Source organism: Carettochelys insculpta, chromosome 18 (genome assembly GCF_033958435.1).
Source record: "Carettochelys insculpta isolate YL-2023 chromosome 18, ASM3395843v1, whole genome shotgun sequence".
In the NCBI taxonomy this organism is placed as follows: Eukaryota; Metazoa; Chordata; order Testudines; family Carettochelyidae; genus Carettochelys; species Carettochelys insculpta.
This window is the reverse complement of record NC_134154.1, coordinates 3,995,438-4,019,739: the sequence shown is the minus strand read 5'-3', so window position 1 is coordinate 4,019,739 and position 24,302 is coordinate 3,995,438. Positions and strand designations below refer to the sequence as shown.

Genomic DNA, 24,302 nt, shown 5'->3' with positions numbered 1-24,302 from the left:
TAGAAGCCTTATTTCCATATTAAGTGTAATAGTGGGCTGTTGGTTTTTGTTTAAAAAAAGTGTCGTGCATTTGCAGGTCCAGTTAGTTTTACTGGGGTTTGTGTTTGCTCAGCACTTCTTAAAAAGAGGCCCTCAGGAATTTTCCCTTGAAAGACAATTTTGTGTGATATGCATTAGCCTAGGGGAATCTCTTCCCTTCTTGCATCCATATGGGTAAGCCCCAACACACCTGGCTGCACCTCCGCTGTCCATAATTTTTGGCATTGCAGGTCACTGTCATGGAAGCAAATACATTGTGTTTATACTAGACTAGAAAGAGAGCAGTTCTGCTTCTAAAGAAGCCTGATTCTGCTTCTAGGTAGTTAATGTGAAGAAAGCATGGGATCATTAGCTGTTTATTATAATCAGACTTAAAAAATTCATTCAAATGCAGCAGATACATGTAACTTTAACTCAGGCTTGTGGTTTGTTTGAATTAGGCAAGCAGCAATGGGTTGTAGGGTATGTGGCTTAACCCTTCCATTTCTTTGTTTTCAGGGATTGGTGTAGATTTAGTATGCATGGGGGAGCAACCGCTGCACGCTGTACCACTCTTCAAGGTAACAGGATTTTGGCTTCTCTGAGTACAGCTTATTATGCAGCTAGTTGCACAAAGCTCCGAGTAATTATTATTGCGTCTGTGAACTCTTGTCTCTTAGCTGCACAATCGCAGTGGCCCTGGGGATTCTCGCTTAGGAGACGACTACAATATTCCTCACTGGATAAATCATAGGTAAGCGTGTTGCTGGGAAAGTATCAGGTAATGTTGAGAGTTCATGCTCCATTTTCTTTTCCGCTGACCTGTGAATTTTTCATTTCATTCCTGGTTGTTAGTTTTTCTGGCTGTGCATAGATACAGACAAATTTACAAAAGTTATAGAGTAACTTGTAAAAGGAGGAGTCTTGCTCTGACAGTTCATGTCCAGCAGACTCACTTCTGTCTTCTAAGTTTTCATAGGCCAGTGCAGGAAGTTAAGCAAATCAGAATGGACTGGTCAAGTCACTTCTACTAACTCAGGACTAAATTCTGTCTAAGCAGTTATGGGTAAAGAAAATGGGTCTGGAGTGGGTAAAGATTGGAGCAGATATAGATTTCCTAGCGGCAACTTTGAGGTCTATATTATGATGTGCTCACCCACTGGGTATGGATGGTTGTATCTCATCATTTCAAGTATCTTTTTGTTAAGTACTTGTAATTTTTGAATTGTAAGGTAATACTCTCTTTTCATAAGAGGCTGGGCCAGAGGTTGAACACTCCCTTTCTTCTGCTTCCACCCATATGTGTTCATGCACACATTCAACAATTTCCTTATAGATGCTGCTAGTACGGGCAAATTTCCTCTTGTTAGGGCATCCAGGCATACAACAGAGACCAGTAACCACTCTCGCAGATTGCTCATGTTCTGTCCTTCCAAGTAAATTGATCTTCTGATCAGCTTTCTTGTCTATGGAAGAGCGTAGGTGCTGGAACTAGATTTGATGGGGATCCTGCTGTGCCCCCTGGTTTGAAATGGTTTCGTTTGTATACAGGATTAACAGTTTTGCTCAATGGTTCTCAGTACCCCAACAATGATGACTATTCCAGCATCTCTTTGGAAGTGTGTGCTAGGATTTCTCATATGAAACATTTCATGCTGCAAAATGCATATTACAACTAGTCAACTATTTGCAGTAGATACACCCTGGAGAGGGTTGAGTGAGGAGCATCTTATAATAATTATGGTGAGCTCATTAGAGACAAGTAGATTAGGAAATGTCACCAATGGCATGTTGCATCACACTTTGCAAAAGGCAAGGAAAGTGGACAGTTTTCTGAGAAAAGAGGAAGGGATGAGAGAGTTCAATTGCTAGATTCCTGAGATGAACTCTGAGTTAAGTTTGGGTCTTTATAGACTGCAGCTTGTTCTTGACCCAAGGTGTCTTTGTAACCATTTATCAGAATCTTTCCTGATGTCACCGTCTCTTTTTTTTCCCAGAAAGAGCCTGGCTCTAAATTCTTCCCTTTTCCCTAATCTGTATTGACAAAAAATAACCCAAACTCATTGTCCAGTCACTAAGCAACTAACCAAACACTTTTATTTATAATGCCCAGTTCCTAAAAGTTAAACAAGATTTTTTTTTTCCTTTTCCAGTTTTTACACATCCAAAAGCCAACTCCGATGTAACAGCTTCACCCCACGGATTAAGTTGGCAGGAAGGAAGGTAAGCTGTCTGCTGCTGATCTCTTTTCCCTGTGTTCTTCACAAACTGATGTCTCCTTTAAGGCAGGGTGTTCAATCCTTGTCTTCTCCGGTCAATATTAATTCACATAGGACCTAAAGGAAACTCTGCCTTCATCTTATTCAAAAGTAATTGTAATTCTTTTGGTGACAAGCATCAGAGTCCCCTTCTAGCTCTGTCAATGATAACTAACTGGTTTCCATGCTAGTGACACATATCAAAGCTATGGGATATGTCTGCCCTGCAGTTAAGGTGTAATTGCAGCATGATGTAGACCACGTAAACGCCAGCTTCAGTCGAGCTAGGAGTCCAGCAGTGTAGGCATGGCGTTGTGGAACACAGAGCAGGCCAGCAACCCAAGTTTGTACAGAGCCAGCTAGTCTTTGTGGAAGTCCTTATTGCAGTATCCTCACTGCTACTGTTACCAGTGCCAGTACCCGCACTGCAGTTATGCTTTAATTTGAAGTATAGCTGTAATCTTATGTGATAGGGATGGTGAATGTGGGGGTAGTTTGAAGACTTGTACTTTCCAGTGTGGGACTGAAGGGAAAATCAGAGATTTAAAAAGTGAATTGTTCTAGCTAATCTGAGATATTAGAAGACCACCTTCTATCATGGGAAATTCTGAGGGAGAAGGGACACTGGAGAAGAGGAGAAAATATCTTTGGGGTTTGTGACTGGGTGTTAAACTTTTGCCTCTCTGAGATGGTCTGACTGCCTCAGCTGAGTCAGGAAAACCCTGTACTCTGTTACCAAGTATTATTTTGACATTTCAGTCATTCTGGGGTCAAATTTCCTTAGAACACGCTGACCTGTTTTTTTTCTTTATTTCGTTTCCTGTGTCTGCTCCTCCAGTTGCTGATGGAGAAAGTGAAAAATGGCCGAGACCCTTGTGAGTAATTCTGTACCGGAATGACCCAGTTGATTAAAAACAGCTCTCAGAAGGCAATGACATTGCAATGAAGTCAGTATTGATGGAAATGAAAATGGGATAACTGTGGCAAATGGTAGCAAAATGAGGTTCCTGTGATCTGAGGTGCTGGTATAGGTATTTAAGCTGACTTCCTGGCATGTGATCAGTGTGGTCGGTTCTGAGTCCTGACTGCTGGTCTGTGGCTGGACGAGACAGTGCCAGATTGATGTATAGGCCTTATTCCTCTAGTAGTGTGACTCATGTGAAGGATGGGCATTGGCTAACTTGTTTGTGGCATGCCATATATACAGACTTAGCCAATCCCACACTTTTCATACCTCAATACCACCTTTTTCAAGAATGTGCAGGGGGATTATTTTTGTCTTTACATGTGGTTGTTTCTACTTCTTGCACATCCTGATTAGAGGTGGTCACAACATCTCAGACAAATAGGAAGACTTGTCAGTAAATGGCAATGCAAGGGAGGAGTTAATAGTGCATCTAAAATTCAGTTTCCTTGGGGACTGCTTTCCCAGTCAAGCTAATGAATCTATTTCAGTTGTTTGGTTCAGAAGACTTTTATATCTTATTCCTTATTGTATCTTTTGGGATGGTTCCTGGTCTTTGAATTGATACCTGGCTGCATCTAACTTGTCCAGCAATCTCAGAGCTTAAGCAGTAACTATAAAAGAGACTACAGTATTAAATATTCTTTGTTCTAGCATTAGGGACTCCTAAAGATGCTGAGAATGCCCTTCCCATTCAAGTTGATTATGATGGCTATGATGCCCAAGTGTTCAGACTGCCTGGCCCATCCCGAGTTCAGCGGTGTACTACTTTCAGGTAGGCTGCTTCTAAGCAAACGGATTCTGGTTCAGCTTCACTGTTTTCATGCACTTACTGATGTATACAATGCTCCTGGGGAAGGTTGAACACTAAGGCTATGTCTACACTAGCCAAAAACTTCGAAATGGCCATGCAAATGGCCATTTCAAAGTTGACTAATGAAGCGCTGAATATAGGAATAAGGGGACTTCGAAGTAGCCGGGGTCCTTTTGAAGAGGAGCCCCATCTGGACGAGCCGTGTGGTGGCGAGCCATGTCAATTTCGAAGTGCCGGGGCCGCCTGCGTGCTAACGAGGCGCTGAATATGTATTTCAACACTTCATTAGTAAACTTCGAAATGGCCATTTGCATGGCCATTTCGAAGTTTTTGGCTAGTGTAGACATGGCCTAAGTGCTTAAACTTGTCCAAGAATAGTGTTTAAAACTCATACTTTCAACTGGTATCAATGAGCTTCATGCTGGTGGCCTCCCAACGATGCTACTGGGAAGCCGCACAGGTACTGTGGACGCAAGTAAAAGCAACATAAATATCAATAGGTTTCCAGGCAATGCCGAATTCGCTTGTTCAAACAGAATTATTGCTACCATATCTTTCTGTCCTGTGCTCCTGAGAGGTTTTGCAAACTAAGCCGGGTAGGCTGTTGTCATACTTTTGAGGAACACAATGGAGCTCATGACAAGTATTAATTTTTGGATGTGAATTTAAATAGAGCTCATGACATGGGGTTGATGAAAATTCCACTTTGTTCATTCTGAGCAGGGTGTTCATCCAGATGTCCTGGCCAAGTGCATTTCTTTTGGCTAAATACATTCAACCTCCCTAAGTTTCTGCTGCAGTTTCATGAAGATGGGCCTAATGGGGTTACTTCAGTGTGTTATGGGTTATATATCTTCCCTTGGGTTAGGGGGCATTGCGTACAAAGCACCCACAGACCAATACAAATACCTGCATATGTGGATTCATTCACCCATGTACTGAGCTGATGGAGTTCAGCTTGGAATGATGCCATTACCTTTTAAAGACTTGGGAGCTCTAGAACTCCCAACCCAGTGTGTAGAGCTGGGCCTGGTTCCTTCCAGATCTCATCAGTGGGGGAGGTACTAAGTATGCTTCCTTTGCCGCACTGCTGCCTGGCTAGGAGATCGCTAGTGTTTAGTATCCTAGGCTGTTGCATAACTATTTAATACACTAGATGGGGAAGGCAAATATGCCATTGTGCTCATATATTTAAAGATCGTGATACTTTCCCTGTATCATTGAACTGCGATTCAGCTATCGGTCTGCAGGTTCTTGGGTAAGTGGGGAACTGTTGAAACCTTTTGATTTGCACAGGAAGTGGGATTTCACCTATCTATCATTTGGTAGGTCTGCGAGAGAGAGAGAGAGCCGAACCAGAAAGAGCTCTAGCTCTTACGATGTGTCATGCAGCCCTTCCCTACAGAGCCGTGGCCTGCTTCCAGAGGAGGTGAGGAGCCAGGCTTCCGATGACAGCTCTCTGGGGAAGATCTCCAACATCCTGATGATCCCACGGCCTCATTTGCACCAGTATGAAGTCAGCAGCTCCTTGGGCTACACCAGCACCCGAGGTCAGACTGAGGCATGAATGGAGATGGGAGGTCCCTCTGCTGTCCCACTGATTGTGGGCAGGGAGGGAGAGGTCCTGAGTTTGTGTCAGTCACTTCCAAATCAGCACAGAAGGGGCAATTTTCACTTCACTGTTTGTGTTGCAGCTTTTTGCACACTTCTGCACTCTGGATTCAGTGCTGTCTCTCCTTGTTATGTGTGTCCTGTTCCCTGTTAGTGTTCTTGCTGGCTCGCCCTAGAAAGGCATTGACGCTGATTTTTTTCCATTTTCTCAACCCTGTTAACCTCTTCTTTGTCCCCTCCTATCTTTGGATCATCTGCAATATGGATATGTGCAAGTAATGTTCCATTTTTCAGGCTGCTTACGAATATGTATAATAGAATTTGCTCTCAGCAGTTAGTCTTGTGGGACCCCCGCACTTTTTAACTCCACTCTGTGAGGATTTACTGTCATTAATTGTAACTTTCTGGATCCTTGCTCCTAGCAGCTCACGGAGCCATTTTGCTATGTTAGTACTTGTGCGTGATCTTTTTATTCATTTTGTCCACTGACAGCACGAAATGCTTTCTCCTAAGCCATGCTGCAATCTAGGTAAATTGCACTCTCTGTTCACCCTTGAGCAGTACTTTGTTCTTGAGAAGAAATCAGTCAGATTTTTTTTAACTCAATCTGCTCTTAATTAAGGGTGCTTATGTTTTTTCCTTTCACTGAGGTCTGGCTATGTCCTCTCTCACCAGTATCTGCCCTGGGGTCAGAGTCAGACACACTGGAATGTAACCTATTAAAATTTACTGATGTTTTTGCTGCTTGAGTTCCCGAGTACTTTCCATATACCAAGCAAATTATCTAACTAAAGATGCTGGGAGAGCAGATATTGCTTTCCTTTGAAGGAGACCACCTGCGGGACTAGACTTTGGGAGGGCGGAACTCAGACTTCATTTCTACCCCAGACCAAGTCTGACTGTGAGCCAGTCACTTCTCTTATGCGTATTTCTCCACTGTAAACTGGAGTAGTTAATACTTACCTTTTGCAGTGCACTCATTAGCTATAGAAGAAAGATATTGTGTAACAGTTAGCTAGTATTATTGGTTTCTTAACAGCTCTGTGGTAAAGTCCCCCTGCTCTTACTGATGGATGTCAATAAGTGCTATCTGTGGTTAGGGTTTTAAGTGTCTCCTCCCTCCTGCCCGTTTTTTTGCTATACCTGTGCATATGAGGCACTCTGTTATCACTTTCATTTTTATTTTAAATGAATAAAATCCTGGTTCTGTCTTGTCTAGTGTAGTATCTGGATTAGTACCATCTGCCTCTGCCAGCCTTTTTAGTAAATCCACGCTTTTCCTAAGAACCCTTATTTTACTAACTACAGGTTGAACCTTTTTAATTTGGAACTCTCATCTGGCAACAGCTGTAATCCGGCATGGTTTTAGCTAGCCAGATGACTGCTTTACATGTTTCCTGTGGTCCCATAAAGTTTGTTTCCAACCACCAGCCCTAGCTATCAGTATTCTGTGCTGTAATTTATCCCTAAATGTCTTCTAACAGCCCAACAAGCCGTGGAAGTGTTGATAATGCTGCGAGACACTATTGACCTTCCATGGTCTGGCAAATTCTCTCATTCAGCCCCTGCCAGGTCTCAAGGGTGCCGGACGAGAGAGGTTCAACCTATAGTGCATATTCTTTTGTGTGTCCCTTGTTTGGCCTTATGTTAATTGAAAATTGTGTTTTGCAGATGTCCTTGAGAACATGCTAGACTCACAGCAGCGAGACTCCAGTGCCCCAGGGAGGTTTCATGTAGGCAGTGCAGAATCTATGCTGCACATACGTCCTGGTGGATATATGCCACAGCGGGCACTAATAAATCCCTTTGCACCATCCCGCATGCCCATGAAACTCACATCTAATAGAAGGCGCTGGATGCACACTTTTCCCGTGGGTGAGTCTTTTGTTGTAGGTCTGTTTCTGTTTTTTGAAACTGTTATTCCTTGTCCAAGAACTTTGAGTTTTAACATGGGAAGGGCACAATTCTAGATAAGCTGGTAGAGTGAACTGTTCTCATTTCCTGAGATAGAATGCAGCACAATGGGGAATGAGCCAACAGCTGATGTAACCTTTGTTGTCCTGTCCCCCATACTTGGATACAATGACACAGGTTTATGGAAGATTTGGAAGCCCAGAATTCATTCATTCGTTCGTTCTTTCTGTTAATTGTCTGCAGCAGCTGGGAAATTTTGGTTGCCTTGCTAGACAGGATATTCTGGGGGGCCTGTGATGGAGCTCAGTGGATTGATTTGAAGTACACACCAATGTGTTTCAGGTTTGGGATTCAGATTCTGAACTCAGCTCAGCTTTTCCTTGAATTAAGCAGAAAGGTCATCCAAAAAGTGTGCCTACATATTTTAGAAAGAATGTATTCAGTCTTTCATTTGTTTTGATACCTCCTACAGATTAAGAGGACAGTGTCTTACAGACTTCCCCAGGGACACTTTAATTCTCCACTTAGTTGTGCTTCTGCTGAGACAGAACAAGTTAGGTATGAAAAGGAGGAGAACTAAAGCAACGAGAGAAGATTGGGTGAAACTAATAAATATATCTTTTAATAGGTCCATCAGGAGAAGCAATCCAGATACACCACCAAACTCGTCAGAACATGGCAGAAATGCAGGGCAGCGGGCAGCGGGATCTGATGCACTCTTCTGCTGAGCTGCTGGAGCTAGCTTACCATGAGGCAACTGGCAGGTAAGGCCATCGCCCAAGTGAAAGAACTGATCTGAGTTAAAAAATGAGTATAAGGCTAGCTGCGCAGAGGATAAAGAAAACAAAGGTTCAGGACATGGATATTTTGCAGTCTGCAGCATCAGCACTGTGTAACTTTGCCATAATTTTTATTGTCAGGCATAAGGCCTGACAAACAAGCATGGAAATAAGGTTTATTTTCCCCACCCGCTTTGGGGTGCTTCATGCTGAATGTCTGAGACGCATAATCATCCCAGCATATTGCCTGAGATCATCCTGGAGATTGCCCTAGTTGATACCCCAAGCCTTTAATTAACTGCCCCACTTCTTTGTACAGGGAAGCAGTTGCTGTCTCAAAAGTTCTAACTTGCCATTTCAGAGAAGCCTCTTTCAAGCATAGGGAAGGGCTTTTCCCCTCCACTGCTTTTAGCAGTTTCAGCCTTCCCCTCTTATCCCCCAACTACTGAAACACTGTGAGAAATAAAGCCAAGTTTGACAGGACAGGGAAATGTGAAAAATGCAATGATTGGCTAGCCTGTAAAAATGGCTACCTATTCTTCAAGTTTTCTGTTTACCTACAAGCCTCATCCAATAAACTAATCTGCATTGTGAGCTTACGTAGACCTGCAGAGTCAGCATGCTCTGCTCTCAACAGGGGGCAAGGTGCAGTGAATCATTCAGTGTTCACTATGAATATACTATGAATTTTAAAACTTATTATGGAAGTTAGAGTAGATTTAGTAATGGGTCTATCCTGCTGACCTGCAGGGTTACACTCCCCCCTACTCCTCCCACCAACATGTAAGTAAGGATATATCTCTATTATCATGATCTTTATTATTTCCGGTTTCCATGTGTTTCAGTTTTTTCATTAGGTTTTTTTTTTTAAATGTTCAGTTACTTTCTCACTTTAGAATTGTCATTAAATAAATCATTTTCCTTCGTTGTTATCTTTAATGGATATGTTTCCTTCTACTCATTTTTGTCTTTCATCGTCATGAAAGTCCTTATTGTTCCCCCTTCATCTCTTATCTGATATTAAATTTTACTTTTTGCTGCTCTGGCATTTCACTTCAAGCTCTAGTTCTGACTGGTTCTCTTTTTTGGTTTCCTCTCCCTTTTCTATTTGCAGTACTGGGTGGTGCTGGTTTTTTTTCCCCCTCCATCCTCCAATTTGTAAGCAGGCTTTCATGAAGTCATACTGGTTTAATTCTTTTCCTTTGCAGTACTCTTTTCCAGACAAGTTTTAGTCCCACCTCTTGAACAATGACATCTTTTATAATTCTCTAGTCTCCTCCCATCATGATGGATTTTAATATTCCCTCCCATTGCACTAAACTCACCCAGTTTTAGTTCTCAAATTTTGCTTTTTAAACAAGAAATCTATATACCTACTGCATGATACTTCATAGAAAAACTTTCCCGTTTGTTAAATTTATGGTTACTAACATCACGCTTCTTAGTTGGTTCCTACCTATTGAACATAGATAGATCCATGATTAATTTGGGCCTGATTGGAAATTCCATTTTTTTAACGTTGTACCTATGGATAACATGGGAATTGTCTTCATGCTTTTTAGCTTTATGTGTCTCCCATTGGATGCATGGGTAGCTAATCATCTATGCAATCGGTTACACTGTATTCTCACAGAGTAGGTTACTAAGAGGGATCAGGTACCAAATTTTATGACCAATATTCTGCATTGTTATAGAATCTTCTAAGATCCCAGTATGTTGTATGGAGTATTGATTTCACTAAAGGCTGATCCGAGATCCCAGGTTGATTATTGTATCAGAGTTTTGATTAGAAGACAGACCCAGCTCTGAGAGGGCGTATTGGTTTCTCTATAATGAACCATCTGCCAGCCTCTTGTTCTTTCCAGGAACATCACTTCTCGTCATCCAGGTGACAGTATCTCCTTCCTGAGTTTCAGTGGAACAGATGAGTATACGAGCAGTTTGGTCAGCAGTAATGGTGCAGGTAATAAAGTACAGGTTGAATCTCTGTAATCTGGAACTCTGTAATCCAGCATGATTTTAGTTAGGTGGATGACCACTTCTCAAGGGTGTGGCCAAGTTTCCCATCGTTCCATAAAGTTTGTTTACAGCCTCCAGTCCTGGCTGTCAGTGTTCTGTGCTGGTATTTAGTTCTAATTTACCCCTAAATGTCAGTAAGCAGCGGTGGACGTATTGGAAATGCGTTAGATAATATTTACCTCCTGTCTTCTGGAAAATTCTCTCATCTGGCACCAGTCAGGTCCCGAGGGTGCTGGATGAGAGAGGATCTGCCTCTACTAATCAACAGAGCAGGCCTGGGGATTGCATATAGAAGTATGAAAGGACTGGGGGTGTGGACCTATGGGAGGAAGCCAAGTAAGAAGATAACAGAGTCAGGAACCAGGGAGCTTGGATGGGCTCTGGAGTGATGGGTCCAGGGTGATGAATAACACTAACCACTTTATCAGTTCTAAAATAATATACTATTGTACATTGAGCAATTAATGTCCTCTTACTGTTTTGTATGTGTCTTTCTGCTCCTCTGGTTACATTTTATAAATTTCCTGTTACAAAAAATTTTTATTTGTACTTAGAAAATAAGCTCTTACAGTAGGTTCAGTTGAAAGTTAGGCAGTTTGTTCCAATACAGTAAAACCCCGAGATACGTACAACTCAAGTGTGCATATCTTGGGTTAATGTGACTCTCAGTGACGGGGACCTGGCGTCTGGCTCTGGGCTTCCTGCCCCCTGCTAGGAGGAGCCCCTGGCTGGATCCAGCATGTGGCTTGCACAGACCTGGGCCATGGCTTTGCCTACTCCAGCCTGCAAGGCTTGGGGTTCCACCCACCTCCTATCACACAATAGCCCTCACCCGTTTTGCACCCCTGCACTAGTGCATGGCTGTGAGTAACAGCCTGTGTCCTTCCCTTTCTGCGATTCAGAACAGATCTTTCCAACAATGATTTTTTTCAATGAATCACATCAGGGCATCATTCTGATACTTAGAGTAGTTCATCCAGGTATTGCACCATGTGCCTCTAGTGCTTTTTTTTTTTTAAATTACCCCAGTTGTTTATACTGGCATTCAACATGTTATTTGTACTGTCCAGCAGATGCCGGATGGCAATTTACAGAAAACAAGTCTTATTGCATTTTCCTAACTGGATAGCAGATGTCATTAATGAGCTTGATGCAAGATTAATGGCAACTCATCCTTGCCTCCTTTTCTGATTTCCTGTCGTCATCATCGAATCAAAATCCCATCTGTTCTTATAACACTTGCTATATAATGTAGAAGACGTGGTTTTTCTTGGCCTTTGACTGATTGGCTAAAATGACAAATTCCAACTTTAGGAATAAACCCCTGTGAATTTTTAAAACTGTTCCAAGTATGTGTTGTTCAAGTTATCTGATCTATAAGTCTGTTTCCTCTCAGTAACACTGTAGGTAAGGCGTTAAATGCAGAGAGGTTTAAATTCTGCAGTCATTTGCATTAGCATAAATCCATATAACTGTTTAACTCAGTATTGGTTTTGCTCAAGTCTAGCACAGTGGAGAGGAAAATACTGCTCAGAATCTGAAAATGCCCGTATCAATTGTAATTTTTCCCTGTTGATCATGGACACCTTATCTCCTTTCCCCTTTTTTGTTAGAATGGTGCAGAAAAGTACATCTTACAAATTGAAAAATAATAAATGAACAGCCATATTTCAGTACTTTTTGGTTACTTTTATCATCTTCAAATAATGTCCCCTTAAAAATATTTTAGCAGTGGTTTGTTTTTCCCGATGTAATCTCTGGCAATAATTTTTAGAGGGTTATCGCTTTCCAGATTTCCAGCTCAGTAAGTGCCAAGGGAGCCAGGTAGAGCTATACTGGCTGAACCCTAAGGACTGTCTTTTTTCCTCGGAAAAATCATGCATACTACTATTTGGTCTGTGTCTAAAACATCCGAGCTATCCTGAACCCCCGTCATGTATTCTGTTTGAACTGTGTAGTAAATCTTCTTTTTTCCCCATTTGCTGTATAAATACTTCTGTAGTGGCTTCCATTTTTTGCTTTTACTCTCTTTAACTCTATTATTGTCTTCCTCTACACCTTCTGTATGTAGTAATTCTTGGGGTTTTTTTCTTTTTTCTTTAAAAAAAATCTGATTAAAAAATGTTAGCCTTTAAGGGTGAAATCTAGAGATTAACAAGCTAAATAATTATGAGTAACTTTCACTTATTCTATAGCAAGTATTTGTGTGCTTTGTGCTTTGTGTGCTCCATGGTATCCATTTTAGTACCAGGCCACTTTAACTGGATTCAGATTCAGTGTAAAGGTGGTGATTTTTTGTGTGTTGCCTCTGTTTATGTAACAGCCATACTAGGTCAGACTAAAGGTCTACCTAGCTCAGTGTCCTGTCTTCTGACGGTAGCCAATGCCAGGTGTCTCAGAGGAATGAACAGAACAGGGATTCATCAAGTGATCCCTCCTCTGTCACCCATTCCCACCTTCTGACAAACAGAGGGTAGAAGACACCATTCCTACCCATCCTGGCTAATAGCCATTGAGGGACCTAACCTCCATGAATTTATCTAGCTCTTTTATTGGACCCTCATAGTCTGGGTCTTCACAATGTCCTCTGACAAGGAGTTCCACAGGCTGACTGTGTGTTTTTTGTGAGGAAATACTTCCCCTTGTTTGTCTTTAAATCTACTATCTAATAATTTCATTTGGTGACCTTTCGTTCTTGTGTTACGGAACAAGTAAATAATTTTTCCTTATTTACTTTCGCAACACCAGTCATGATTTTTATAAACCTCTAGTATATTGCCCACCTTAGTTTCCTCTTTTCTAAGATGAAAATTCCCACTCTTTATAATCTCTCCTTGTGTGGCAGCCATTCCAAACCCATAATTATTTATGTTGCTCTGTGTCGCTACATTTTTTTTTTTATGTTATGCAATGCCAGAATAACTAGCGATTGGGGCTGTTATACAGTTACCTTGAGCTTTTCACTTTTGGTCTGAGTTTCTCCTGGAGAGAAGAGAGGTGAGTGTTATTTACAAATGATTACTTGTAATAAAATACGTGTCTCCTTCTCCCAGGGATGAATCTTAAAACCCAGACCAAAGATGCATTGGAAGATGCAGTGCCCACCTCTCTGGATCCAAGTAAGCAGGAGGGGAGGGTTGGGCAGAAGACCTGTGCGGATAAGGGGTGTGGTGTGGGCACCTGCAAAGTATTTAAGGGTTGGTGAGCAAGGGTTTAGTAAGTCAGTGGGGCCTGGTCTGTGCTTAAAAAAATTAGACTGATTGTAGTGATGTTGCTAAGGGCAGTGAAGAATTTCATGCCTTGAGTGCTGTAGTCAGTGCTCTCTGCCCCAGCTGGGGTTCCTGTGCCTGGGGCTCCTGCTCTGGCTCCATGCTGCTGCTGGGCTGGCGGGAACTCTGTCTCCCAATCCCACTCTGCTGCGAGGGCTCTGGCTCCTGGCCCTGCGCTGCTTGGAGCTGGCAGGGGTGCGGAACCCTGCCATCAGCCACAGCTATGGGAGTCCCAGTCTGAGGTGGTCAGGGAGACCCAGGCCTCGGCTGGGGTGCTGAGCCCTGCCAGTAGCCCAGCTTGCGGGATCCCTGGCAGGGGAGAAGATTGGAGTGGAGGTGTGGGTACACAGTACTAGCACGTACCACCACAAAAAAGCCCTGGACATAGTTAGGTTGACCTAATCTGCTGTGTTAATAGGTCTAGGTCAAGAGAAGAGTTTTTTCCATCAACCTATCACCATTCAGAGAGTTTTCCATCCTTTACTTAATCTAATCTAACACTACTGTTGATGCAGTATGAAACTGCAGCTGCAGTGTAGTTATGGCCTGACTATATGGGAGCAGTCTGGTTTAAATTCTGCTTTTCTGTCGTGTCAGTGACTCTCCATAGAGCCCTGATATATTGTGGCTATATTCATTCCTGCTTAAGAATTTATTAACTCAATAGCTGCATCATTTCCTGAATTCATCATCATCTTGTAATTGTTACATAAAAGAGCTCAAGAGCCTGCTGGGCTCTCCTAATCTGCCTCAGAACCATAAAGGTTCTGTTTGATGCCAGCTGAGCAATCGAATGAAAGCAGAAGGAAGGCCAGCAAATTATGTACAAGATATGTACGTGCCTCCAGCTCTTACAAGAGTGAGGGCGTGGCTCTGTTTCAGAGAACGTTTTTTGCAGTGGTCTGTCTTCTGTCTGTTCCTTGCAACACTATTCCCCTCCCCCCCCATATTAATGTTAAAATGAAAGGTTTAAGGGTAAAGTGAAACACCTTTATCAGTGAGATCTTGGCAACAGTGGTTTATTTAACCACAAGTGCCCAGCGCCCTTAATGTGGGTTGATTCAGACATCCCTGAACAGTTGATTGTTGTAGATATTTGCTGTTGACTTATCTGTGGTTTGGATCACAAGCTGCGTACAGTAAATTCTGGAGATGGGGAGGGAAGCAGGTTACAAGACACTTTTTTGTTTTGTTTTTATTTTGTTTTGCTTTTTTTCCTTTCCTTTTTTCCCACCTCTTCTGGCTGTCTTCTGTTATTATAAATGTAAAGTTTTCTTTTATGCTGTTGTATGCTACCTGTTCCAGAAACAGGCTTTCATTCTGTCCGTCCCCAGCCTGTCCTACAATCATCTGGGGGAGGAGCTGGTCTGATTTGCTTGTCCAGACTTGGAATGTTGATTTTTTTCTTTGTGTTTTAATAATGCAAAATTGCATCTGATCTGCAGTAACCTCAGCAGCACAGCAGCTATTTCAGCTCTAGCTTACAATCAACAGATAATTTAAGGTATTAACTTTGAATCCCATTTGCATGATGGGACTGAATTAGCATGTGCACTGCATTGTTTAACAAACTGTGTCTTTTTCTCCCTCCCCTTTTCTCTCTTACTTGCCTTCTTCCCCTCCCTATCCAACCCCCGGTGACTTTCTTTCATATCTTACACTTTATTTCTTCCTTTCCAACTTTCCTCTCTTTACACACCCTTCTTCTCCCTCCCTGCCTCCTAATTTTTCATGTGTCTGCACATGCGCCCCGCCTCCCCCCGTTGTCTTCTCCCCATGATGCAACGCGGCAGTTCTGACACTGTCTGCTCCCCCTGTAGTGCCAGGCTTCTGTTGTACAGTTGGGGTGGACTGGAAATCTCTCACTACTCCGGCATGCCTTCCGCTCACCACGGACTACTTCCCAGACCGCCAGAGCTTGCAGAATGACTACACTGAGGGATGCTACGATCTGCTTCCTGAAGCTGACATTGACAGGTGTGTGCCAACTTTTACTCTCGTACAGTCTCTTGCATTGAATCAAAAGGTTCCAGTTAATCCCAGGCAGGGATAACATGGTGGAGGATGAACTTTTAGTGACTTCTATACAATAGTAAGAAAAGAGTTGCCAAGGTGGTTGGCAGTGGAATAAGTAGCCTTTCTCTGTCGAACACAGCTTTGCACCTTGTCTGCTGGTAACATCTGTCAATTTTGCCTTCCTCTGGATGTTATGTTGGAAATTTTAGTTTGGGTACAAAACTCGTCATGGTTGTGTGTGTTTAAAAATAAATATGCACCCTGATTCTTGTGATAAATGTTCTGATATACGAAGTATCAATTTAAAAAAACAAAAAACCTGACTCCTCCATCCCATTTTGCTTAGTTGGAAGAATTTTGGAAGGAAAACCATTTAGCTGTGATCCACCAAAAGACACCCTGAGATTCTTTTGCAACTCTGCTGTAGACACCAGATAACAGAACACTCTTCCCAATACCCTTTATCTTCCTTTCAACATCTCTGAAACATTCCACAAACTGTAAAGTAACAAAACAGAGCTATGTTGTCTACAGCCCTGTTAGGGAGGAATGAGACCTCTCATAAGGAGAGTCTAAAATCTTACAACAGAGGTGCTTAGAAGATCTAATAAGTGGCAGTATTTAAGTAAATCTGCTCGTAGAAATATCTGCCCCTCTACAAGCAGGATGCCAGTGACCAGGAGAAGCAGGGAATAAAGGCTGTTGACTACAGCACAGCACTAAGCATGAGGGCTTCTAAGTTTTATTCTTTGGCCTCTGCTGGTGATTGGTTCATCACTGCCAATGTTTGAACTTCTGTGTACCTTAAATCTCCCCTTTTCGAGGAAGGAAAGTATTGTCTCCATTTTAAAGGTGTTTGATTTTACATCATGTTCATGAGCTGCTTTGAGGTTCTGATAAGTCCTGTAGAAGTGTGTGTCATTTGGAGTGTATTTACCAAATAGTACAAGTGCTGAAAAATACAACTGTCAGAAGTTAATTCAGTTAATTGTACTAGTCAGAATGCTCCTATTCTCACTAGCTTCAAAATTGTTTGCAAATACTGACTGATATTTCCACAAAAATCAAGCAGTCCTGTAGGATCTTAAAGGCTAACAATTAACCTCATAAATAAAATTGTTAGCCTTTAAGGTCCTACAGGACTGCTTGATTTTTGTGAAACTACAGATTAACTTGGCTACCTATCTGATATTTCCATATGGTTTAGTAATATCTATTCCCACGATCTGTTGATAGAGGTGATAGAAATGCAGCCAGCTTGCAGCCTGAACTTACAAAGCACAAAGCTCCACCTGCAGAGACCTCATTGCAGGAATAGGGCCTCAGTGGAAACAGAGCAGGTATGCGATCAGTTCTTAACACTGGTTATGGTCTTGTGATTTACCCCAGGAGAGACGAGGAGGGTGTGCAGATGACAGCCCAACAAGTGTTTGAGGAGTTCATTTGTCAGCGTCTCATGCAAGGTTATCAGATAATTGTGCATCCCAAACCACAGAAACCAACTACTGCTGGACCACCCCCTCTGAGCAGCAGTCCCCTTTACAGCCGAGGTGAGTGTCACTTGCTCTGTAGCTCCTTCTCTTTACAATAAATTCTGTCCTGTTTTTCCTTCACTCATCTTTCTTCAACAGCCCCGCCCCCCCCCCCCCCCGCATCATCTGTTTGCAGATGGATAAGAAATGGTCTCTGTACCCATTGGGGTTTGAAATATGTAGGTGACGGTTTAACGTAGTTTGGGCTAGCACAGGTTTAAATCCAGTTTGCCTGGTTGCTGTAGTGGAGGTGTAACGCTGACAGAGGGAGCTGAACCTGGGACTTCTAGAGCTTAGGCTATGTCTACAGTAGGCAAACAAGTCAACCGCAGATACGCAATTCTAGCTACAGCAGTTGCCTAGCTAAAATCGACCTATCTGCGCTCAGTTTGCTTGGCCATCCCTACTGAACAAGGTTGATGGGAGAATTTCTCCTGTCAACCTCCCTTGCTCTTCACAGCTAGTGTGGAGTATGGGGTCAACTGCGACGCCAGAGAGGTCGATTTTTGTGCATCTCTACCAGATGCGAGAAATCGAACCCCAGATCAACCTTGAGTGGGTCGATCTTCTGGGCTAGCCTAGACATAGCTGAAGTGCATGAGCCTCTGCCATTTGAGATGGAAGCCAGCAGGCTATTGATTAGGGATATAAGGAAGATTCATTCTTTCTCTCTGGAAGTGGTCTAAGTGTCACTACATGGGACAGTGACTCACCCCCAGCAGGTGTGTGGGTTACACAGGGACAGCTATTTCTGGAACTCAGTTTTAGTCTAGAACATCTCTTTTGGCACATGACTTTAAAATGGCTGTCCAGTCAGGGTGGGCAGGATTAGGCAGAACTGTCTCAAAACCATGGTTCAGCTGATGCAGTTTTACTATCTAGTGTAGATGGGCTCTATGTTAAGTTGGGCCATGTGGTCTCACTTCCACATATTGGCATCATGTTTTGTTGATGTCTTTTGGACAACGTTAAAGTGTGGGGAGGCTTGAAGGAGGGGAATGTGTAAGTGTAGGAACTAGAACTGTTACCCTTTGTGGTTTTGGGTGCGAAGCAGAGGCTCATGAAGGGGTTAGGGAGTGAAGTACAGAGAAGGATGGAAAAAGATACTGAAATTACCAGCCCATCAGTTAGATGCACAGCATTTTCTGCAGCATGTGTATTGTTACTCTTGCGGAGCCAGCCTTCCCCAAAGAAAAGGTGCTAAAGACAACACTTGGTTTAAATCATGTTTGGAAGCTTGTTCTTGGAATGTAACAGGGTTGGTGCAGTTTGGGCAATAAAGCTGCGATTCTTCTCCTAGGTAAGTAGAAAGATGTTCTCTTTGTGTTACTTCCAGGCCTTGTATCACGAAACCAACCTGAGGAGGAAGATCAGTACTGGCTGAGCATGGGCCGCACCTTTCACAAAGTCATCTTAAAGGACAAAATAATTACCGTCACTAGATACCTGCCAAAGTGAGTGTCTCTCCAATCAAGTAAGTTAGCTGTACCTGTCCGGGAGACTTGCTTTCTTACCTTATCTGTACTTACTTGGATGACTTCATTCAGTGCCTTTGTGGTATCAAGAGAAGGTGCTGTTAATAGTTGGATTTGGTCAGGCTTGCTTTGTCTTTGTTAGGTATCCATATGAATCCGCTCAGATAAACTATACCTACAGCTTGTGTCCTTCGCACTCTGACTCTGAATTTGTCTCCTGCTGGGTTGAATTCTCCCACGAGCGGCTGGAAGAGTACAAGTGGAATTACCTAGATCAGTATATCTGCTCTGCTGGCTCTGAAGACTTCAGGTGAGAGATCTCATTTTCCATCCTAACTGCTTATTGTCCCCATCCCAGCCCCCTTTTTGACCTGCAATTTTGCCAAATTTTCTCTGTAAGGTTTGAATAGCTCTAGTGAGAGTGTACTTGTGGGAGTATTTGACCTGCTTTCAGTGATATGCCATTAGCAGCCATGTTTCCCTCTTTGGAATTTTACTTAGCATTTTTGCATTTCCTAATTTCAGTACAAAGGCTCACTCATGCCAGTATTTGTTATCTGTTCGTTACTGTCCTTCATCTCCTGTGCATACAAAGAAATATGAGGATATTTTGTTACCCCTGGACAGTTCCCCTGACTTCTCATTCATTCCTAGATAGAGTTCAAAATTTCTCCCCTTTAGTTTTTTAAAACCTTCTTGCTCAAGTCACAGACCTTGCAGCACTCTGCTCCCTACCCTATGTCTATTTAAAACTGGCCTTCTCTTTGTCCTTTTGTGGAGTATCCCCAAAGGTGTTCAGCTTCTTTTTCCTTTGTATCTTCTTTCATATGAACCAGCCTCCAGGTGTCTTTCCATTTGATTTTCAGGTTTCAGTTGAAATCCCCTGTGCCTTAGCCTGTATCTCTGCAATTTCTTTCTTTTCCTTTGCTTTTGGCAGTAAAACCTTGTTACAGCTTTGTCTAATGTGTTACATTGAAACTGAAGGTCCATGTGATATCAACCTGGTAATTTCTTTTTTCTTAACTATGTTTCAATGTACTTATTGGTAAATACCTCCCACTGACATTTGTCCTGCTGAATGTCCTATCTCAGGTCATTGTATGCTTAATGGCATAGCTGTGAAATCTGTTGATCAGTGATGTAATAAAGTATTAGTTCCATTAATTGAGGTGGGATTGTGGTAGAGATCTAGTAATTTTGCATATGTAGCTCAGAGATAGTATAGTCTGCTTGTTGGACTCTAAGCAAGTTTGCACAATGTTGTATGGAATCTCTTGTTCACAGCTGAAACAAAAGCTGTACACTGTTCCTTCCGCTAGCCTTATTGAGTCACTGAAATTCTGGAGGACACGCTTTCTGCTGCTCCCAGCCTGCATCAGTGCCACAAAACGCATTACAGAAGGTGAAGCCCACTGTGACGTGTATGGAGACAAGCCCCGCTCCGATGAAGAGGAATGGCAGCTCTTGGACGGCTTCATCCGCTTTGTGGAGGGTTTGAATCGCATCCGTCGGCGCCATCGATCAGACCGGATGATCAGAGTGAGTCAGTATTGTAACTGAACCATCGCAAGTGGGGTAAGAGGCTGAATTTTGGAGCACTTCTCACCCTTTGGTGACCTTCCCCATGGCAGTAAGTGGTGCTGAACTGCACATTAAGCCTATTGGCTGCTTTGCTTTCTGCTCGGACAAGGCTGATATTTGTGACCACCATCCACCAAAGGACTCTTGCATTGCTTTGGACTTGGTCTGTGGTGAATATGGGAGCATGGTGCAACCTGCTTCTAAGGGCATGATGCTTGGAAGATCCCTGTCTTCTATGACATGGACCAATTTATCTTTCCTACCTGAGCAGACTTTGTGCTGCACTGAGCAGCTCAAGTAGAGGAAATGATAAAACAGGTCAGTGGAGCTATTGTCAACACAGGTTGAACCTCTCTCGTCTGGCACTCTCAGAGCCTGAACGGTGCTGAGTGAGAGAATTTGTTGGACCATGGGAGATCAATATTTTCTAGCACATTACCAACACTGCCACTGCTGACTGGGCACCTAGAAGAAGTTTAGGGGTAAATTACAGCTAAATAACAGCACAGAGCCAGGACTGGAGGCTGGAAACAAACTTTATGGGACCATGGGAAACTTGGCCGCACCCATGATAAGTGGTTGTCCGCTAACTAAAATCATGCCAGATTATGGAGTTTGCTGGGCAAGAGAGTTCTGGATTAGAGAGGTTCAACCTGTAATTGTAGTGTAGCCATTTAGTGATTCTTAATACTATTGTGTACAGGTGTATGAAACTGAACCAAAGAGCCTAGTGCTGGTTAGGAAATCTTGGGAGCCTAATATTTAAGTGAAGGAGAGTATGTTTAGAAACTTTGCTAATTCTAGTTACTTTGCCCAGCTGACGTTTTGCCTGAAAGGAGGGGATTGACCTACAAAGCTATTTCAGAATAATTTGTCTGCGTGGAGAGACTGTTCTGGAATGAAATTTTGAAATGATTACTCCATTTTTGCGAGCACAAAAATGACTCCAGACCAAAGTCACTTTTATTTTGGAAAAGTGTCCCAGTGGGCCACTGTTCCAAAATAGCTAATCCGGTCAATTTCCTTGTATAGAGATGTCTTTGCTGTCTCTAAAGTATTTTCACTTTTTGTAAGGTGTGACTTTATTGTTGGTCAGCTGAGCCATGAAGACCTTGAATCATAGTTTTCTTTCTTGCTGCTTTTTGCCTAGAAAGGGGCTGCTATGAAAGGTTTGCAGATGGCTGGCCCAATTGCCACTCACTCTCTGGAGCCTTCTGGACCTCCTGTCGGGAAGAAAGGAACCTCGGCCCTCTCAGCCCTGTTGGAAATGGAAGCCAGTCAGAAGTGAGTCTGAACATATCGGTTAATAAACCAGCTGATCTCAGAGCACCCACCTGGCACAGGCTCAAGGCATTGGTGAATGTATCATCAAACAAAGGGAGCACTTGAGGTATTGCTCCCTGACAGGAGTTACAATGGTGGGTAAATGCCGTTTGTTTCAGTAAGACTGGACATGTTACCTCTGTACAAATATAGAGCAAAGAGATAAGATTATATTAATAACATGTGAGGAGATCATGGCATAGCATCTCTGTGTGTCACACATGAAATGTGTTTGTACCACTTGCTATAGGCAGCAGTGCTGGCCCTACCCCAAAAGAATTATCTGTCCACTAGGAGAGAAATAAGGAAAGTGGAGGGAGTGGTAAAGAAGTGTCTTAGTTTAGACCAAGCAACAAAGTCTTGGTGAAAAACATAAACACCTGACTCTGAAGGATGCCCATCTCTGGCACTTCAATTCAGAGGAAATGAGCTTCACAATAGAGATCCTTCCAGCCAGCCTATAGGGTACAACACACAACTTTACTTTGTATCAAACTGTTCGTCAAACATTTGGGAATAACGATTTATTACTGGACTCCACAAATCCATGACATCCTTGAGTTATAATATTAGCAGGTCTCAGCTGCACTCCCATTCCAGTAATGGAGTTCATGTTCGTGCTTGCTTACATCTGTAGTGAAAGCATAACTCAAGGATGTTTCCTTTCCATTACTGTTCTGGCAACATTAAGCATCATATAGGGAAGTGTTTGGTGGGTTAAGACAAAGGCAGTTGAAAGGCTGTACCAATGTCAATGCAAACAAAACAATTCCAGACCCTTGCTGGAGATACCCTGCTTCCCGTCTGGCTGTGCCTATCTAGGACTGATAGATGTAACTCCATAAATGTGGTGTGTGGGAGAGAAGTTGTTTCTAAGCTAGCCAGCTCCCAAACCATAGTGTTCTCTATGGATTAAAAGCAAGATTGTTAATGATGTAATGAATTTATTTTGAATCTCTTGATTTAATGTACTTAATGACTGATGAACTTGGAAGAGTCAAAATCTTCATTATGAATTCAAACACTTCAGAAGAGGTGGCAGGAAATTTACTTCAGCTTGGGAAATATAACCTACATGGAGGAAAGAGACTAAACAGGGAATCACTGATACATTTCCAAATTTCAGTCTGTAATCCCATTCGAGTCCATAGGCACCAACTTCCCCTCTAGCCACGGGTGCTCAACACCCCCTCACCCATCTCCTGCCCCCCATTCCTCCACTGCCCTCAAGCCCCCACCCTGCCTCTTTCTTCCTCCCCTCTTTTGTTTCATGGCTGGCAGCAGGAGGAGTTGGCAATGGAGCTGCTGGCAGATGAGATGTTCTGGAGAGGTAAGGAGGCAAAGTGGGAGCTTGGCTGCAGGTGGGTGCTGAGCACCTGCTGATCCTCCCCTTTGTCCATGGGTGCTGAGCCAGCGCCTGTGGTAGTCTGCTCTGCTCTCAATGCCGTGGGTGGATTTAAGAGTAAGTCACATTATCCCCACAGACATTCTAACTCCTTACGCTAATCAGCTCGCATGCACCTTTCCACATAAGGAAAGAATTGATTCAAGTCTTTGAGCAGGTGATGGCAGCAGGGAGAGGAGTGTTGCAGGATGATTTTGTGAAATCATGGTTCATATCGTGTGGGATACACTACTGGTTAACTGTCTTTGAATGGTAGCTTTGTGAGCTGCCTTCCTGGCCTATTGGAATAACGTCAGTGTGTTTGATTTTTCTGATGCAAGACTAAAGCCTTGTTTACATTGAGATTTCAGCCACCAGGGTAGCTGCACCAATGCAAACCCTCTAGAATAGACGGAGCTGTGTGCTGGTGTGATGCAATTTACATTGGTACAGCTTAGGAACTGAGCAGTGAATCTATTCTGTATCAGAAAAACGTGTGTCAGTTCATCCCAATGCTGTTTTGACTGAATGCTGATATTTGAGATTCATCAGCTCAGACAGAAATAGTCTATAGGGTCATGTGAAAAATAATCCGTAAAGGATATATTTTTCCAGCTCCTCCTGTCATTTTCCCCTTAAAAACAAGTAAAATGATCAGCTACCTGTAAGAGATTTTCACTCTAGCAACTCCCATCATAAGATGGCAGAGTCAGTTGTTACCTTTATAAAGTCTAATACTGTTCCCTGTGCAAATCCCAATGAATTGTGCTGCGTGAAAGCTGAGTGTCTGGGCTGCATTTGCACAGTAGCATCTGGCTAAAATGATTACAGGTTGAACCTCTCTAATCCAGCACCTTTGGGACCTGACTGGTACTGGACAAGGAAATGTGCCAGACCACGGGAGATCAATATTGTCTAGCAGCTTTACTAATGCTTTCACTGCTTGCTGGCCTCTTAGTAGACATTTAGGGGTAAATCACAGCAAAATAACAGCCCAAAACACTAACAGTCAGAACTGGTTGCTGGAAACTAACTTTGAGACCCTGGAAAACTTGGCTACACCCATGATAAATGGTCATCTAACTAACTAAAATCATGCCCGATTACAGATGTTGCTGGCTGAGAGAGTTCCAGATTAGAAAGGTTCAACCTGGATAAAACTGAGGGTAAATAAATTTGTAGCCAGCAATAGTTCAGGAATGATGGTGAGTAAATTCCAGGAATGCTAGTCCCAGATCCACCACTGAAAACAAGGTGTTGGATGCTAGTGTACTAGGGCAGAGTCTTAGACGCATTCTGGGGGCAGCAAATACTGTGTGCTGGGAAGGGCAATTAATAGATTCAG

General features: G+C 42.9%; 1 protein-coding gene across 6 annotated transcripts in view; it reads left to right on the top strand.

Annotated features, from left to right (window-relative positions):
- DEPDC5 (DEP domain containing 5, GATOR1 subcomplex subunit) overlaps positions 1–24,302 on the top strand; it is a 66,359-nt gene that overhangs the window by 18,430 nt on the left and 23,627 nt on the right. For 3 of the 6 annotated variants that reach the window (XM_075013113.1, XM_075013112.1, XM_075013110.1), the window contains exons 16-31: positions 538–599; positions 699–772; positions 2,172–2,241; positions 3,115–3,151; positions 3,895–4,015; positions 5,384–5,604; positions 7,337–7,540; positions 8,208–8,343; positions 10,224–10,321; positions 13,431–13,496; positions 15,440–15,623; positions 17,052–17,212; positions 18,531–18,648; positions 18,812–18,979; positions 19,989–20,208; positions 21,401–21,534. In XM_075013113.1, the coding sequence (XP_074869214.1) occupies positions 538–599; positions 699–772; positions 2,172–2,241; positions 3,115–3,151; positions 3,895–4,015; positions 5,384–5,604; positions 7,337–7,540; positions 8,208–8,343; positions 10,224–10,321; positions 13,431–13,496; positions 15,440–15,623; positions 17,052–17,212; positions 18,531–18,648; positions 18,812–18,979; positions 19,989–20,208; positions 21,401–21,534 (2,074 nt within the window). Of the gene's footprint in view, positions 1–537; positions 600–698; positions 773–2,171; positions 2,242–3,114; positions 3,152–3,894; positions 4,016–5,383; positions 5,605–7,336; positions 7,541–8,207; positions 8,344–10,223; positions 10,322–13,430; positions 13,497–14,916; positions 15,418–15,439; positions 15,624–17,051; positions 17,213–18,530; positions 18,649–18,811; positions 18,980–19,988; positions 20,209–21,400; positions 21,535–24,302 lie in introns of those variants that run through there. The other 3 variants (XM_075013114.1, XM_075013111.1, XM_075013115.1) reach the window with 2 other exon arrangements.